Source organism: Mercenaria mercenaria, chromosome 7 (assembly GCF_021730395.1).
Source record: "Mercenaria mercenaria strain notata chromosome 7, MADL_Memer_1, whole genome shotgun sequence".
In the NCBI taxonomy this organism is placed as follows: Eukaryota; Metazoa; Mollusca; class Bivalvia; order Venerida; family Veneridae; genus Mercenaria; species Mercenaria mercenaria.
In genome coordinates, this window is record NC_069367.1 from 23,525,421 (window position 1) to 23,542,707 (window position 17,287).

A 17,287-nucleotide genomic window follows, 5' to 3' on the forward strand; every position below is an offset into this window, starting at 1 on the left:
TTTGCCATTAACATGACAGTCTGGAGTTGCTCTATTGTTTCTTCTTAAGCAATATGGCTATGTTTGTCTCTCCTGAGATGTTGAATTCTTCGTGCGAGGAAGCAGAACAGCTGGCCTACTGAAGGTCGGTAGATTTACTAAAATTTCCTAAGATGTCCGCCAATGCCTATAACATTTCCCGAAGGGGCACCTGCTGTCTCCCTCTATTGTCGAACATGACTTCTTCTCTTGAACCACATGATGGTCGTTTTCGAAACTGAATCAGATGCATCCTTGCATAAATCTCTATCAATTCATTGGACCCTTTTGGGGACTGCAGGTGCTAAACATAGAAATAAAAATTCTGCTCATGGACTACTTGACAGATTATCACTAAACTTGATACCCCTGTAAGGTTTTCTCTCAAATAAACCAGCATTGATCTTTTCAGGGAGCGCCAGAGCCAGAAGAGAAACAACTATAAACGACTTATTTTGAAGCACTTGATGGATCTTCACAACACTCGGTAAGAAGCATAATTCCATGTACAATAGATATTGTCAGATCTCTTATGTTTGTTCAAATGGTTCAAACGGACAGTTTTGACAGGTCGTGATAGCTTAAACAAGTGTATCGTTTAATAAACTTAATAAACGAGCTTGGTATCTTTCTAGGTACGTCCTCTCATCGTTTTGTTTATATGGTTTAGCTTAGCCCTTTTTGCGACTGCCAGAGCGATAAATATAGGAACGACCTATAAACAACCTATTCTCATTAAGCACTTTGTGAAATATCCGAGTCCAATAATAGTTCGTTTTTGTGTGTAAATATTTTGTATTATTGCAAATGTGTTATAATCAATTACAAATTGCATCCTCTGATAAAACTAATATACGTTCTCCGGGTTTAATTTCTGTTTCATGTGTTTCTGTACACATTTCTTTTCCGATCTTCAACTTTGTAATTTCTTTTCACACCATAACCACATTTCACTGTATTGAATAGCAAACATAAAAAGTAGTAAATAACAATACAATTATTTAGGACAGAATACAAAAAGTAAATTCTTGAAGGTAGAATTTCGAACGGTACCTATCATACCGGTTTCCTTCTGAACTTTAGCAGCAGGTCTATATTTTGTTGAAAGAAATAGTTTGGGTTTTAAACTTGGCATAGTTATATATCTTGATTGACTCAGTCTGAAACTGGCTCAATTCTGTAAGGATACCTTCGCATACCGCGAATTAAAATATTCATATACGAACGGTTAGGTATATGCCTTTTTGTGATGTCATGTTCAAAGCATTATCCTAAACTGAAAGAAAGCAGGCCGTCAGGGTCCAAGGTCATTAGTAAAAAACAGTAATATACCTAAAAAGAATGAAGTTTTCTCGGAAGTCCAAGCAATCTCAAACAATTGAGCGGCGATTCTGTCTGTTTCATGTGTCGAACCTAAAACCTTAGTCAGACTAGAAATCCCGCATGAGGTGGCTATGACGCTTAATATTTCTAAATCAAAGACAACTACCGACACTTCCTTCTATATATGGTATATGTGGATATACAGTGTGTTAAGATTTTAACAAATCATAATAAAACAGTGTCTACATTTACAGCAAACACTTTAAAATATCATACTGTACCTCAGTATATGGCCCGCATTAACCGCATGGGCCACAAAATTTATTTACAAGAGTATGCATACTGAGATAAAGAAATGTATCATAGTCAGAGAGGTTCGAACCGAGTTAAAAGCTTTCATACAACCAAAGAGGTGAATCATTGTGCTTTCAGAAACAACCTGTTCATCTGTAATATGGTTTGACAATTAGGGCCGGCTACAGTATTTGAACGCCGTCACAAACTGGAAAAGGGACCAATACCTAAAGCACCACATAAACTTAACTACGGGTAAATATTTGTAGACAGATTGTAAACCTTTTAGACATGATCGAAATATTTCTATCCGGTGACCCCCTGAGACCACGTTCGTCAGGTAAAAAAGCCTATAGTCATTAAGGGATTGAATCAGGAACAAAACATTTCAGACATTGTCTTTTCGACAATGTCTTGCAAGTTACACACTTTAGAGGATTTCTCAGACCTGCTACACAGTGTATCTTCAAATTGTCATAACAATGAAGTACACTGACCCTTAATTTGCTACACAAATTTGAGTTTTTACTAAATTATACTATATTATGTCAAATGATAAAATTTGGCGTCAGATGAAAGTGCTTCGATTCATATCCTATTTTTACTTTGATTAAGAGGACATTAGATTTGGGTTACACGTTGCCCACAACAAAATAAATGAACCATCTTCTCTTAAGTAAAGTCCATATTCGTTCTCTGTAACGTTGTCATTAAGCCCCACAGATCCATTGCAAAATCTAACCGCTCATTAGCAACACTGTGCAGCATTGTTATCAAACTGTTGTGGATAGCATATCGACAGAAAAAATTGCAATGAGAAATCGGCCAGTGCGAAAATCATACAATAATGCGCACTTATCTTTCTTAGCGTGAATTCATCTGAATATTTTTCAGTCAGTTTTTCATTTATTCTTTTAATTCATCATTAATTCATTGGATTTACGTACGTATTGGGTGCACTTTATGCTGATTTAAGGTTAGGGTTAGGTTTGACACAGATTTAATTAATAGTGTACACTCAATGCGTGCGTACACTAAATGCTGGAGATTTATTGCCGACCTTTTGTTGGGAGTGGGATTTGTTTTTTTCTGTTTTCTTCAAAGTTGTTTCATATGAAATGTTCCTTTTATTCTTTTTAACTCACCTGAGCAATGAGTTTTTCTGATCACTCAATGTCCGGCGTCCGGCGTCTGTCTGTCGTCTGTCTGTCTGTCTGTCGTCTCTCGTCTGTCAACATTTAGCTTGTGTATGCGATACAGGCTGTATTTTCCAACTGATATTCATGAAATTTGGTCAGAATAATAACCTTGATGAAATCTAGACCTAGGTCGAACATGGGTCATCTGGGGTCAACAACTAGGTCACTAGGTCAAATAAAAAAACACATTGTGTATGCGATAGAGGCTGTATTTTTCAATTGATCTTCATGTATTTTGGTCAGAATAATTACTTTGATGAAAAATAGGCCGAGTTCGAAAATGGGTTATCTTGGGTCAGAAACTGTATTTTCAGTTGAGGTTCATGAATTTTGGTCAGAATGATTACCTTGATGAAATCTATGCCGAGTTCGAAAATGGGTCATCTGGGGTCAAAAATTAGATCACTAGGTCAAATCAAAGAAAAACATTGTGTATGCAATAGAGGCCATATTTTCCAATTGATCTTCCTGAAATTAAGTCAGAATGATTGCCTTGATGAAATCTAGGTCAAATTTGAATATGGGTCATCTAGAGTTAAATAGTAGGTCACTAGGTCAAATAAAGAAAAACCTTGTGTATGCGGTAGAGGCTGTATTTTTCACTAATATATTCATGAATTTTGGTCAGAATGATTGCCTTGATGATATCTAGGTCGAGTTTGAAAGGGCTTGAATCAGAAACAAAACATTTCAGACATTGGCATATTTTCTTTTCGACAATGTCTTGCAAGTTACACACTTTAGAGGATTTCTCAGACCTGCTACATAGTGCATCTTCAAATTGTCATAACAATGAAGTACACTGACCCTTAATTTGCTACACAAATTTGATTCTTTACTAAATTATACTATATTATGTCAAAGGATATCATTTGGCGTCAGATGAAAGTGCTTCGATTCATATACTATTTTTACTTTGATTAAGAGGACATTAGATTTGGGTAACACGTCCACAACAAAATAAATGAACCATCTTCTCTTAAGTAAAGTCCATATTCGTTCTCTGTAACGTTGTCATTAAGCCCCACAGATCCATTGCAAAAACTAACTGCTCATTAGCAACAGTGTGCAGCATTGTCATCAAACTGTTGTGGATAGCATATCGACAGAAAAAATTGCAGTGAGAAATTGGCCGGTGCGAAAATCATGCAATAATGCGCACTTATCTTTCTTAGCGTCAATTCATCTGAATATTTTTCAGTCACTGCTTTATGTGTCATAAGCATGCAGATTTTTCATTTATTCTTTTATTTCATCATGAATTTATTGGATGTACGTACGTATTGAGTGCACTTTATGCTGATGTAAGGTTAGGGTTAGGTTTGACACAGATTTAATTAATAGTGTACACACAATGCGTGCGTACAGTAAATGCTGGTGATTTATTGCCGACCTTTTGTTGGGAGTAGGATTTGTTTTTTCTGTTTTCTTCAAAGTTGTTTCATATGAAATGTTCCTTTTATTCTTTTTAACTCACCTGAGCAATGAGTTTTTCTGATCACTCAATGTCCGGCGTCTGTCTGTCGTCTGTCTGTCTGTCTGTCGTCTCTCATTTAGCTTGTGTATGCGATAGAGGCTGTATTTTTCAACTGATCTTCATGGAATTTGGTCAGAATAATAACCTTGATGAAATCTAGGCCGAGTTCGAACATAGGTCACTAGGTCAAATCAAAGAAAAACCTTGTGTATGCGATAGAGGCTGTATTTTTCAATTGATCTTCATGTATTTTGGTCAAAATAATTACTTTGATAAAATCAAGGCCGAGTTCGAAAATGGGTTATCTGGGGTCAGAAACTGTTTTTTTCAATTGAGGTTCATGAATTTTGGTCAGAATGATTACCTTGATGAAATCTAGGCCGAGTTCGAAAATGGGTCATCTGGGGTCAAAAACTAGGTCACTAGGTCAAATCAAAGAAAAATCTTGTGTATGTGATAGAGGCTGTATTTTTCAATTAATATTCATGAATTTTGGTTGAATGATTGCCTTGATGAAGTCTAGGACGAGTTTGAAAATGGGTCATCTGGGGTCAAAAATTAGGTCAGTAGGTCAAATCAAAGAAAAACATTTTGTATGCAATAGAGGCTATATTTTCCAATTGATCTTCCTGAAATTAAGTCAGAATGATTGCCTTGATGAAATCTAGGTCAAATTTGAATATGGGTCATCAAGAGTCAAATAGTAGGTCACTAGGTCAAATCAAAGAAAAACCTTGTGTTTGCGATAGAGACTGTATTTTTCAGTAGAACTTCATGAAATTTGGTCAGAAAAATAGCCTTGATGTAATCTAGGTCAAGTTTGAATATGGGTCATATGGGATCAAAAACTAGGTCACTAGGTCAAATCAAAGAAAATACTTATTGATACTCAAGATTTTTGCTCCAATTTTAATGATAATTGGTCAGAATACTTTTTTCCATGAAATCACTAGGTCAAACATGTTTACAGTGTTAGGATGTATTTCTCAGGTGAGCAACCTAGGGCCATCTTGGCCCTCTTGTTTTATTTGAATTTGTAAAATAGAAAGATGTTAAATAGTGATTTTTAGCTTACCTGAGCTCAAGTGCTCAAGGTGAGCTTTTGTGATCCCCCTGTGTCCGTCGTTGTCCGTCCGTCCGTCCGTCCGTCGTCAACAATTTGACTGTTAACTCTCTAGAGGTCACACTTTTAGCCCAATCCTGATGAAACTTGGTCAGAATGTTACCCTCAATAAAATCTTGGACGATATTGGGTCATCTGGGGTAAAAAACAAATAGAAAGATGTTAAATAGTGATTTTAGCTCACCTGAACACAAGTGAGCTTTTGTGATCGCCCTGTGTTCGTCGTCGTCCGTCCGTCCGTCCGTCGTCCGTCCGTCGTCAACAATTTGACTGTTAACACTTTAGAGGTCAGAATGTTACCCTCAATAAAATCTTGGACGAGTTCGATATTGGGTCATCTGGGGTTAAAAACTAGGTCACAAGGTCAAATCAAAGCTAGTTAACATTCTAGAGGTCACAATTTTGGCCCAGTCTTAATGAAACTTGGTCAGAATGTTACCCTCAATGAAATCTTGGATGAGTTTGATATTGGGTCATCTTAGTTCAAAAACTAGGTCTCCAGATCAAACCAAAGGAAAAGCTTGTTAACACTCTAGAGGTCACAGTTTTGGCCCAACCTTAATGAAATTTGGTCAGAATGTTTGCCTCAATAAAATCTGTAAAGAATTTGATATTGGGTCATCTGGGGTCCTAAACTAGGTCACCAGATCAAATCAAAAGAAAAGCTTGTTAACACTGTAGAGGCCACATTTATCATTTATCTTCATGAAACTTAGTCAGAATTTTAATCGTGATGATCTTAATGGTTAGTCTGAATCTGGGTCATATAGGGTCAAAAACTAGGTCACCAGGTCAAATCAAAGGAAAAGCTTGTTAACACTCTAGAGATCACATTTATAAGCATATCTTAATGAAACTTGGTCAGAATGTTATTCTTGATGATCTTTAGGTCAGGTTTAAATCTGGGTCAGGTAGAGTCAAAAACTAGGTCACTTGGTCAAATCAAAGGAAATGCTTGTTAACATCTAGAGGCCACATTTATGACTTTATTTTCATGAAACTTAGTCAGAATGTTAATCTTATTGATCTTTAGGACAAAGTTCGAATCTGGGTCATGTGGGATCTAAAACTAGGTCACCACGTTAAATCAAAGGCAAAGTTAGTTAGCACTTTAGTGACCACATTTATGAACATATCTTAATCAAACTTAGTCGAAGTGTTAATCTTGATGATCTTTAGGTCTGATTCAAATCTGGGTCAGATGGGATTAAAAGCTAGGTCACCAGATCAAATCAAAGGAAAAGTTAGTTAACACTGTATAAGCCACATTTATGACCGTATCTTAATGAAACTTGGTCAGAATGTTAATGTTGATGATCTTTAGGTCAAGTTTTAATCTGGGTTAGGTTGGGGTCAAAAACTAGGTCACCAAGTCAAATCATAGGAAAAATATTGTTAACACTCTAGAGGCCACATAAATGATTGTATCATCATGAGACTTGGTCAGAATGTTAACCTTGATAATCTTTAGGTCAAGTTCGAATCTGGGTCATGTGGGGTCAAAAACTAGGTCACCAGGTCAAATCAAAGGAAAAGCTAGTTAACACTCTAGAGGCCACATTTATGAGCATATCTTAATGAAACTTGGTCAGAATGTTAATCTTGATGATCTTTAGGTTAAAAGGTCAGGTGAGCGATACAGGGTCTTCATGGCCCTCTTGTCTATGGTAGCTTTGATCTTATTTCAGGTAGCCATTATTGTTATTAGTGATGAGATCACCCAAATTCAAGTTAGATAAACTAAACATAATACGTTATCTGGTTATACAGACTCTTCGAATCAAGATTGCAGAAGTTTTATACTAAAAAAGTAAATAATTGTCAAAGATTTGATAAAACATGTACAAATGGAAGTGGTCACAACTGGTCACATTCCTCCTTGACTATTGAAACACTTTACTAGAGCTGTCACAAATGTGAATCATGCTTTCACCTGGGCGTCGTTGACATATAGAGTAAAACAACACAGAACCATAATCCAGGAAATTAAAGAGCATTTTAAAATCTCTTATGCACAACTAAGTATCAATATTGATCATTGCTGAAAGTTTGAATAAATTATATGAAATAATGAATGAGGAATTCAGATCCCAAGCATTTCTCTATATATCATACAGCTTGTCAGCTATATTGCGAAAACGGCGTTCCATAAATGCCATAAACCAATCACATATCTGTGAAAAATCACGTGATATCACCCATTCCCCATGTGCTACACTACTTGTTGCATTCCAATATACCAATTTTTATGATAAACAGAAAACAAATACAACCAATGAAACCTGGTCTAGTGGTGACTGTCAATCCAGAGATCCGGGGTTCGAATTCCTGTCTAGGAATTCGATCATTCTGAGATGTTTGGATGTTTTTTGCTTAAGGGCCAGTTAGAGTCGGGTGTTTACAAAAAGACGTGTATCGGTGTTATACGCCGAGCACGTTAAAGAACTAGACAGTGTCATGTTAGAAACAGAATTATGAAAGGATCGAAGTTCTTCATGCTTGTGCAAGAGTAATCTGCCCTCTGAAGCATGCACGGTGACCAATGTTTGTTTTTGCATTTTTATTTTTCTAACACGAGGCTGTGTACGTATATAAAGTTTGAACAAATTATATGATCGGGAAGTTATTGCTCCATCTTTCATATTTCTCTTCTTCTATATGACGCGGTCAGGGAGAGAGCCCACGACATTTCTCATTCGAAGCGTAAGCTCTACCACTAGGCTCCTTAGTGAGGCTTTTGAATTTTTGCTTACCGAAACACCTTTGATTTGTTCATATGTTTATGGCCAAATGCAATAGCTTTTTCATCTCTCGTTATATTTTACAGATTCAAACCTTAATACCCAGTGCGAGACGGTGCAGATATAGATAACTCCCCACCCATGCAACGGCATGAAGCATGAAGTTCTGGTGGTAAAATACGTTGGAATTATCACTCACCATCTTTGGTTCGTTTTATTTCCAGCCTACCTTAAAGTTTGCTCATCGTCATTATGACATTGTGACTCATTGAGAGCAGCAGTTGGCAGCACTGTACATCTTCTCAAAGTTAAAAGGAAACCAGTATGTCTTGTTTCTAATGAATTGTTTTTGTTTCAATGATTAACTCTACCTTTGAAAATTGTTCACTTGTCAGTGTCTACATTTCAAATTCTTATCTTTAATTTCAAAACAAAATATCGATCTAAAATGAGCATCACTGATGAAAATGTGTTTCGATGACAAATGGTTATATCCAGACATTTCACTTTGCAGTTTATGCACATACATTGTGTATTTGTATAAAAGTAATAACTTTATATATGGAAGAATAAATAGCGCATTTGAGTGAATATAATTTGTTATTATTCGGTTGCAACATGTTATGTGAGCTACATCGGCACGGTGTTGGGTAAATATAGACCCGTCCAGAAAAGAAATGTAGCGAGTGCCTTTAAAATATGCAGTATAGCAATTTGTATTTTAGCAGATAATACCTTCCGTATATATAAGGTTTTATATTTCTGGTTTAAGCAGTCTGTGCAATCAAAACAGAAGTATTCATCGTATAGTATGATTGTACAAAATTTCATTGCATCTGATTCAGCGCAAATTTATTTTGAGTAAAATAAGGTCCTTTAGATGCTTGATCTAAATGAAATGCGTGTCATCGACATTGATATTATAAATATATTAAAATTTCAGAATATGATATCTGCGGAAAATGAATACTATCTGAGAGTTTATTTGCTCCTGTTTGAGGGTTCTTCGTATATTACAAAGGAAATTATACGCCGAGAGCTTCCCAAATACGGTGGTGATTTAGACGCACTATTGAAATTAAAAAAAGAAAGTAAACTTCGACATGAATTTCACAAGAAGCAAATGGAAAAGTTATTCCCAAATGGCGGATATGATAAAACAAACATAAACACATGGGATATGCAAATGTTGGTTGGTGTCATCCTGATAATTTTCCAACCTACACTTAGTACCAGGGAGAAAGAAAAGCTGAAAGAAATCAAGGATACCAGAAATACATTAGCACATGGTTCGGCTGTAGAGTTAAACAGGAAAAAGTATGACGAAAAAAAACACCAAATTCAGGTTGCGATAGAAGAACTTGCATCTGGATTTAATGATGCAGTTAAGACTAAGTGTAGGAAATTCATTTCCACCTATATATTTGATCCATTGGACGTTAGTTCAGCAATTAAGCGCTTACAAGAACTAAGGTCTACTGACGACAAATTTCAAGAGCTTCTTGATTTAACTGCAAAATCTCAAAATGTCATTCAAAAAGGTATAAGTGGTGTTGAAAGTAATATCAGAAAAGATTTGAAAGATTTGGATGAACGAATAAAGAAAGTGGACGAGAAAACATTACAAGGCTTGAATGAGCTGATCAAAGAGGTAAAAGGTAAGGTTCTATCATTATTCAAAGGTAGTGGACGTGGAATTTACAATCTGCAAATTAGGTTTGATGGCGTAACTTTATTTACCCGGGAAACGTAGAATAAAGCCTGGATTCGGCGTACGGAAATGAAATCATTTTATGAATCAATGACAGCCTGTGAGTAAATTTATTAAAATGACACTGTTACTATATTTCTAAAGTCAAAATAAGATATTTAAATATATGGCACGTTAAATAATTCAAAATAATGTCTCAAAACAAAAATTAGCGTGGAATATTCGGTGCACTTTAATCATGGTTAAATATCTCAAAAATAAGCACACGGACTAATACGTTTTATTTCACCACATTATAGGCCATATGTTTATTTACAACTGTGAGAAGTTTCATCAAATCTAGGCCTACATTGTAGAAAAAAACTCTATTCGTGAAAATGTTATGAAAATTATGATTTTCCCACAGATTCCCATTATGAAAATTGCGTGAGGTCCAAATTTTTCAAATCAGTCTAGCAAAAGATCAAGCTAACTACCCTATCCTTTTTATTTGCCAGTTGTTCTAGGTATATTCTAAAGTTTTGAAAAATCGGAGTTAAATCAAATTCTACATTCAATTTGTAGAAAAAAATTCGATCCAAACGTGTAGAACTACCTTAAGAATGCTGGATTGCCTTACAAAACTAGGCAATTCCATTGACATTTCCGAGTATCATTACAATCTTAACATATAAAAACACTTTTTAGAACGTGTAGAATTTGTGATTTGTCTAAAATGTTTGGAAGTTAAAGATTTATATATATTGTTCCAGTTGTAAATTTGTTTCTTTAGATATCTAACAGTGACATATTGTACAAAGTTGTTAACGATTGTTATGTATGATTCTTCGCTTTTGTAAAAAAAATGAAGTGTCATTTAAGTTTGCACCGCTCTGTTAGTTTATACAGAATTTATTTTAGGTCGATTATGAAGGAAGTTAGGAAGTTCTACAACTTATATTAATCACTCTCGACACCTCATTCCTGATTGAATCCATCGCCACGAAGGTATGTGAAAAGAGGCCAGTTTCTCTTTAAATGCTGAGCACCAAGCAAGGGAACTACTGGTACCATATTCACGTCTTTGGTATAGTGCAGCCGGGGATCGAACCCACGACCTCCCGCACTCGAAGCGGACGCCACTTCTACCACTAAGCTATCGAAGGGGTTAATCTGTTATTAGTCCCCTACTGGTTGAAAACCAGTTTAGGGGACTATAGGAATGCGCTTCATGACTCTGTCATCCATGAAGTGAATTCAATATTACTTAGCAAAAATGTACTTCATAATAATTCAATGTGTCATGCACAACTTTCAAACCTCTAATTTTAAAGGTCAAGGTCAAACTTTGCAGTCAAATGTTTACAAGACAGAGTTATGGACCGGACACAATTGAACCCTGTTCATGCCACAGGGTTCGATTGTGTCCGGTCCATAACTCTGTCATTCATTAAGGGATTTTAATATCACTTGTCACAAATGTATCCCATGATGAGACGACTTGTCATGCAAAAATCACGGACCACTGGCTCATAGGTCAAGGTTACAATTGGAGATCAAAGGTCAACAGGACTTTGTTCCTGTCCAGTCCATAACTCTGCCATTCATAAAGGGATTTTAATATTATTTGGCAAAAATGTTAACTTAAGTGTTATGTTGAAAACTCAGACCCCTAGCTGAAAGGTCAAGGTCAGAATTGGAGGTCAAACATCAAAAGGCTTTGTTTTTTCATGTCCGGTCCAGAACTCTGTCAACCAACAAGGGATTTTAATATTAATCGGCATAAATGTTCCCCATGATTAGACGACGTGTCATACGCAACACCCAGAAACCTACCTTAAAGGTCAAGGTCGCATTTGGAAATCAAATGTCAATGGGGTTTTTTTCCTGTTCGATTTATCATTTTTTCATGCAAAACAGGATTTAAGTATCATTTTGCATGAATATTCCTCTTGATGAGGCAATGTGTCATGCTTAAAACCCGATGCCCTTAGCTGAAAGGTCAAGGCGAAACTTGGAAGTCGAAGCCCAAAAATGACTTTTTCCATGTCCAGTCTGTAACTCAAAAATCCCTAAAGGGATCTTGATAATTGGCACAAATGTTTCCGATGATGAGACAACGTATCTTGCGCAAATCCCGGACTATGGCTAAAAAGTCAAGGTCGCAATTGGAGGTCAAAGGTCAACAGGGCTTCTTTTCTTGTCCAGTCCATAACTCTCTGTCATTCATCACAAATGTTCACCACCATGAGACAGATAGTCATGCGAAAGAACCAGGTCCCTAGGTCTTAGGTCAATGTCACACTTAACGGCCAATGGTCAGATACAAGAATGACTTTGTCTGGTGGATTTCTTCTTCATGCGTGGAGATTTTGATGCAACTTGGCCTAGATGTTCAGTGCCATGAGACAGATTGTTATGCACAGAAACCAGGTCCCAAGATTTAAGGTCAAGGTCACACGTAGCGGCCAATTGTCAGATTGAGGAATAACTTTGTCCGGAGCATTTCTTCTTCATGCATGGAGAGATTTTGATGTAACTTGACACAAATGTTCTCCACCATAAGGCACCCTTGCTTTTAGAATTACGTCCCTTTTGTTGTTGATTTAGATAGATTATATTACAGCTTATTTATTACTCGCCGTAAGGAAAATTGAGACCAGTTTTCTGTGGTACAATATGCATGTTACATCCATTTTTTTAGGGGTAGTTAAACCTGTCTTTACCTAGTAAATAGTTTCTTGTGGACTTACGTTATATAGATTTTTGTCGATAAATTCCCAGTCTTGTTACTATAAATAAGTTATTTGATACCTTTTTTAAATAATCGACAAAAATGCCATATGAAAACATCTGTAGGTTTTTATAAATATAAATTTTAAAGTGATTTGCTATAACATATTGCTTATACAGTACATTATTTTTTGTACATCATTGACAGATATCAGTTTATTATGTTATACTGCAGAAGAGAACATGTGTCTTTCAATAGGTGACTTTGTATTGTATGACAATAGTTTATTCACTTGTTTGTGACATTATTTTTTTCACTGCATTTCTTTGGAATACATACATTGTACATGTAACAATAATAGAAATGTATCACATAGAATGCTTAATGTTTAGCTTTTCATTTTCTTTACGTTTATACAGATATTATATAAATAGATTAATGTTTTATTCATTTGAAAAAAAAAACAACATTTAGAAGGCAGTCCACTATTGATACAAACAAAAGTTAGGGTAGATTTCTCGGAAACAAAGAGCACCCAGCTATGCATCGCAAATAGAACCGCAGTCAAATGAAACTGTAATGTAAAGATAAGGCACACGGGTTGCTTCTATAGCTCCAAATACATATTAATTATATGAAAGATACAAAACGGGTAAATGGTAGAGAAAAAGGGATGGTGTGTTGGGGAAGTGTAAAAAGCATAAACATTCAGGGTTTCGCAAAATCCCATTTTTTCGCAAGTCTGTTACTGATTAAGAGATGCATACATTGTACATTGTGCGTGCGTACAACAAATAAGAAGTATCTTTCTCCATTATATGTAGCTGACAAGTTTGTGATAACATTTAGAAATAGTGTGGCTTCATTCTTTCCTTTTCTTCTCGATCATAATCTTCCAATGTTTGTTGAACTCGATCGTCAGGTATACCTACCCTTACTGCTTTCTCCAAAATATTTTTATCATCAAAGATTTTGTGCTTTAGAACGGATTGGTCTAGGTTCAAATCCCGTTCAACACCTATTTCTTGCGATAAATATTCATTTTAATGCCGTTGGGTCGCGGCGTAAGTCACCGCTACTAAGCTGGAATTTGGTTTTTAAAAAGCCAGCTTACACCCAAAAAGTTTCGATTGATGGATTGAAATTAAACATTGCATATAAGTAACGTACATAGAAATCAAGGCTGGTATTGCATAAGAGGTCGGTTTAGTCAGCTTCAATGTAAGTATAACTGATTTAATGTGATAACTTGGAAAGTTCCATCGTGTCCAAGTTGTCCAGAACGTTTAGTCAAGGCTACATTTTGTGCTGTGGAACAGATGGATCGCAGTTCAAATACCACTGAGCGCTCAACTTTTTCTTTCTTTTTTCTTTTTTTTTTTTTTTTTTTAGAAATGAAAAGGGAACTTTTAAGATGCCATAGGGTAAAGGTCAATGTCAGATTACTAAAATAATTAGAAAAAGATAACACTTTCTTGTTACATTTATGTTATAGCATAGCTTTATGAATGTCAGTTACTCTTCTGGTGTCTTAACAGTTTTGATGCATATCTCACGTTGCTTTTAAGATTAACCTGCCGTTATTTGTTAACCAGTTTTCTTTCAAAGTTGAAAACCTGGGTATTACTTTTGGGTGAATAAATGGCTTGATAGATGACGGAGTCAAGATTTGGTTTCCGTTTAATAACTTAAGTTTGAGTCGGAATATTGAAACGAAACTTGGTCTGTAGGTACCTTATAGTAAGACAAAGAGTGAGATTGCAGGTCAAGGTCACTGATAATAGACAACAAAAGTTTCCGCTCAATGCCGTTATATTCTATTGAGGGATTGAACTTAAGCCTGGCATATAAGTAGCTTATAGAAAACACATGGTTGTATTATATATAGGGTTAGATTGGTCATGTTCAAGGTTTAATTTTCATACTTATAGAAATCCACCATGGCGCAATGAAACAGATTTTTTCCAGTTTCAAATCCCGCTAAACATCAATTTCTTTTGTGATAAAAATGTCATTTTATCGTCATTAGGTTAAGGTCGAGGTCACAGTTACTAAAAATAGATTTTTAGTTGCTATAATCGTCATCCAAATTTGCAGCCCGTTTAATAACTTTACTTTGGATTGAGATATTAAAGAAAAAATTTGCTATAATAGCATATAGGTACATGGGCTCACTGGAGTCAAGGTCAAGGTCCCTGTTACTAAAAAAAGAAAAGGGCAGTGATTGCTCAAACACTTTGGATTGATTGATGAATTTAAACTTGGCATATAAATAGCTTAAATAAATACAAAGGCTGTAATTCTATAAAGGGTCAATTGGGTCAGCTTTAATGTGAATACCTAGAAAATTCTATTGTGCCTCAGGTTTCTAAAACGTTGGGCCAAGGCTACATGTTGTGCTGTGGAACAGATGGATCGCATTTCAAATACTACTAAGTGCTTAACTTTTTTTCTTTTAGCTCACTTGAGCACGAAGTGCTAAAGGAGGAGCTATTGTGGTCAGTGATTGTCCGTCTTCCGTCGTACTTCGTCCGTTGTTCGTCGTCAGTCAACTTTTTCTTTTAAACAACATCTGATTCTAAACCATTAGAATTCTAATGAAACGTCTTGGGAATATTCCTCGGATGGTCTGATTCAAAAAGTGTTCCAATAATTTGAATTACTTCAAAACTCTGGATGCCATGGCAACCGAAATGAAAACTTTTGAAGATAGTCTTGCCCATAAGCACAGGTCCTTAGGCTTTGATGTCTGGTATGTAAAGCATTATCTAGTAGTCCGCTACCAAAATTGTATAAACTATCTCCAAGTGTCAAATATTACCCCGCCCTGGGGATCACATGGTTTATATAGGCTTATATAGGTAACAAAAGAAAACGATTGTCCAAAATCACAGGGCCTAGCGCTTTGATGTTTTGTATATAGCATCATATTGTGGTTCTTAACCAAGATTGTTCAATTTACCCCTACGGTCAAATATGGCTCTTCCAAAACCTTAGGGCCTAGGACATTGATATTCGGTATACGGCATTATCTAGTGATTCTTTACAACGATTCTTGAAAGTATCCCCATGGTCAAATATGGCTCGACTCTAGCGGTCACATTGTTTATATAGGTAAAAAGTTTGAAAATATTCTCGTACAAAATCACAGTTGGCATATTGCGCTACTTTAAGCCAGACAAGATCTTTACCTATAAAAGTACATTTAAAATGTGTTGGTAAAGTTTGAATATCACCATGATTATATTATGTTAATGAGACATAGGTGTTGTACTGATATTACGACAAGAAGGACCACCCGAAGTATATGACATTATTGAATAAAACGTTGGTTAAACTAAACTTACACAGAATGATTAATTCTACACTTTCAGAGTTAAGAGAACAGGCAAACAAACAGAAAGTGTATAAAGATGAATATACACAAACAGCAAATACAGAAAGTAAGTTACTTTCTTTATAATATAATGTAGAAACCTAAAAAGGAGATCTTTGTCAGAGGAAGGCTAACCTACCATCCCTTTCGTTTATGTTTCTGTGCAGATTTGACGCTTTTGAAAATAGTTTTGACCTACAATGCTATCATTGCTCTAAACGTAAACGAATAGTAACAACTTTGAAGATAGACGAAATACTTACAGCGTCGATAACGTTGCTCTTCCTTTGCTGTATGCCTATTGATATCTTACAGGTCTTGGTTGCGGAGCAAAAACGCAAATATCTCGATATTTCGGCAGAAACTACTCAAAATACATGGCATTCAGGGCACTGCACGGCCGGTGTAATGAAGTATTTCGGTCCCCATAGAATAATGACCCTCGGTCATTATTCTATAGAAAATGTGACTCCTTTCCTGTAAAACATTGACTCCCCTTATAAAAAACTGACTCCCTTTGAAAACTCTATAGAATAAAGACCCCCGGTCATTATTCTATAGAAAAACTGACCCCTCCAAGTAAAATACTGACTCCCTAAAGATGACTCTCTTCGAATCTCATAGAATAACGACCCCGGTTATTATTCTATAGAAAAAGTGACTCCTTCCATGTAAAATACTCACTGCAAAATTACTACATTCAAACTCTCATACAATATCGATTCCCGGAAATTATTCTATTAAAAAAAGTTACTCTTTCCGTGTAAAACACCGGCTCCTAAAAAGACTTTCGACGATAATATATCTATTAAAAAGTGATCCCCACCAAACCTAACGGACAATTTTGCTAGATCTACAACTCTAATACCCTCCATTGCCAATAGTTAACATTTTGATTGTACTACTACTACTGGCGCCGCTACTTCTATTGCTACTACTACATGTACTTCTTCTTCTTCTTCTTCTACTACTACTACTACTATTACTACTTCTACTACTACTATTACAACTGCTACTACTGATACTACTATACCTGCTTCCACTAATACGTCTCGTACATCTACCTCTTCTTCTCCTGCTGCTGTTGTTGCTGTCACTTATTTCTCTGCTGCTGCTGCTGCTGCTGCAACTGCCACTACCACTGCCACTACTACTACTACTACTACTACTTTCTTTTGTTGCCGCTACCGTACTTTACTGCCACTGCTAAGTATTGCAACTTCTATTAATACTAAGTTCTATGCTAACAGTTTCTTGTGCAGTTTTCTTCTGAAGAATTACTTCATACCGAAGTTTGCAGGGATTATTGACA

The 17,287-nt window shown here is 35.9% G+C and overlaps 1 protein-coding gene across 2 annotated transcripts; it reads left to right on the top strand.

Annotated features, from left to right (window-relative positions):
• Positions 1 to 375: 375 nt before the first annotated feature.
• LOC128558780 (uncharacterized) lies at positions 376 to 16,119 on the top strand. 2 transcript variants are annotated; one of them, XM_053548994.1, is made up of 5 exons: positions 376 to 505; positions 1,774 to 1,890; positions 8,262 to 8,497; positions 9,119 to 9,833; positions 15,974 to 16,119. In XM_053548994.1, exons 4-5 carry the CDS (start codon positions 9,122 to 9,124, stop codon positions 16,060 to 16,062), a joined length of 801 nt encoding a protein of 266 aa, XP_053404969.1. In that variant the 5' UTR covers positions 376 to 505; positions 1,774 to 1,890; positions 8,262 to 8,497; positions 9,119 to 9,121; the 3' UTR covers positions 16,063 to 16,119. The 2 variants fall into 2 exon arrangements, with proteins under 2 accessions (XP_053404969.1, XP_053404968.1); XM_053548993.1 differs by lacking the exon at positions 15,974 to 16,119 and having other exon boundaries at positions 8,400 to 8,497; positions 9,119 to 11,198.
• The last annotated feature ends 1,168 nt before the right edge of the window (positions 16,120 to 17,287 follow it).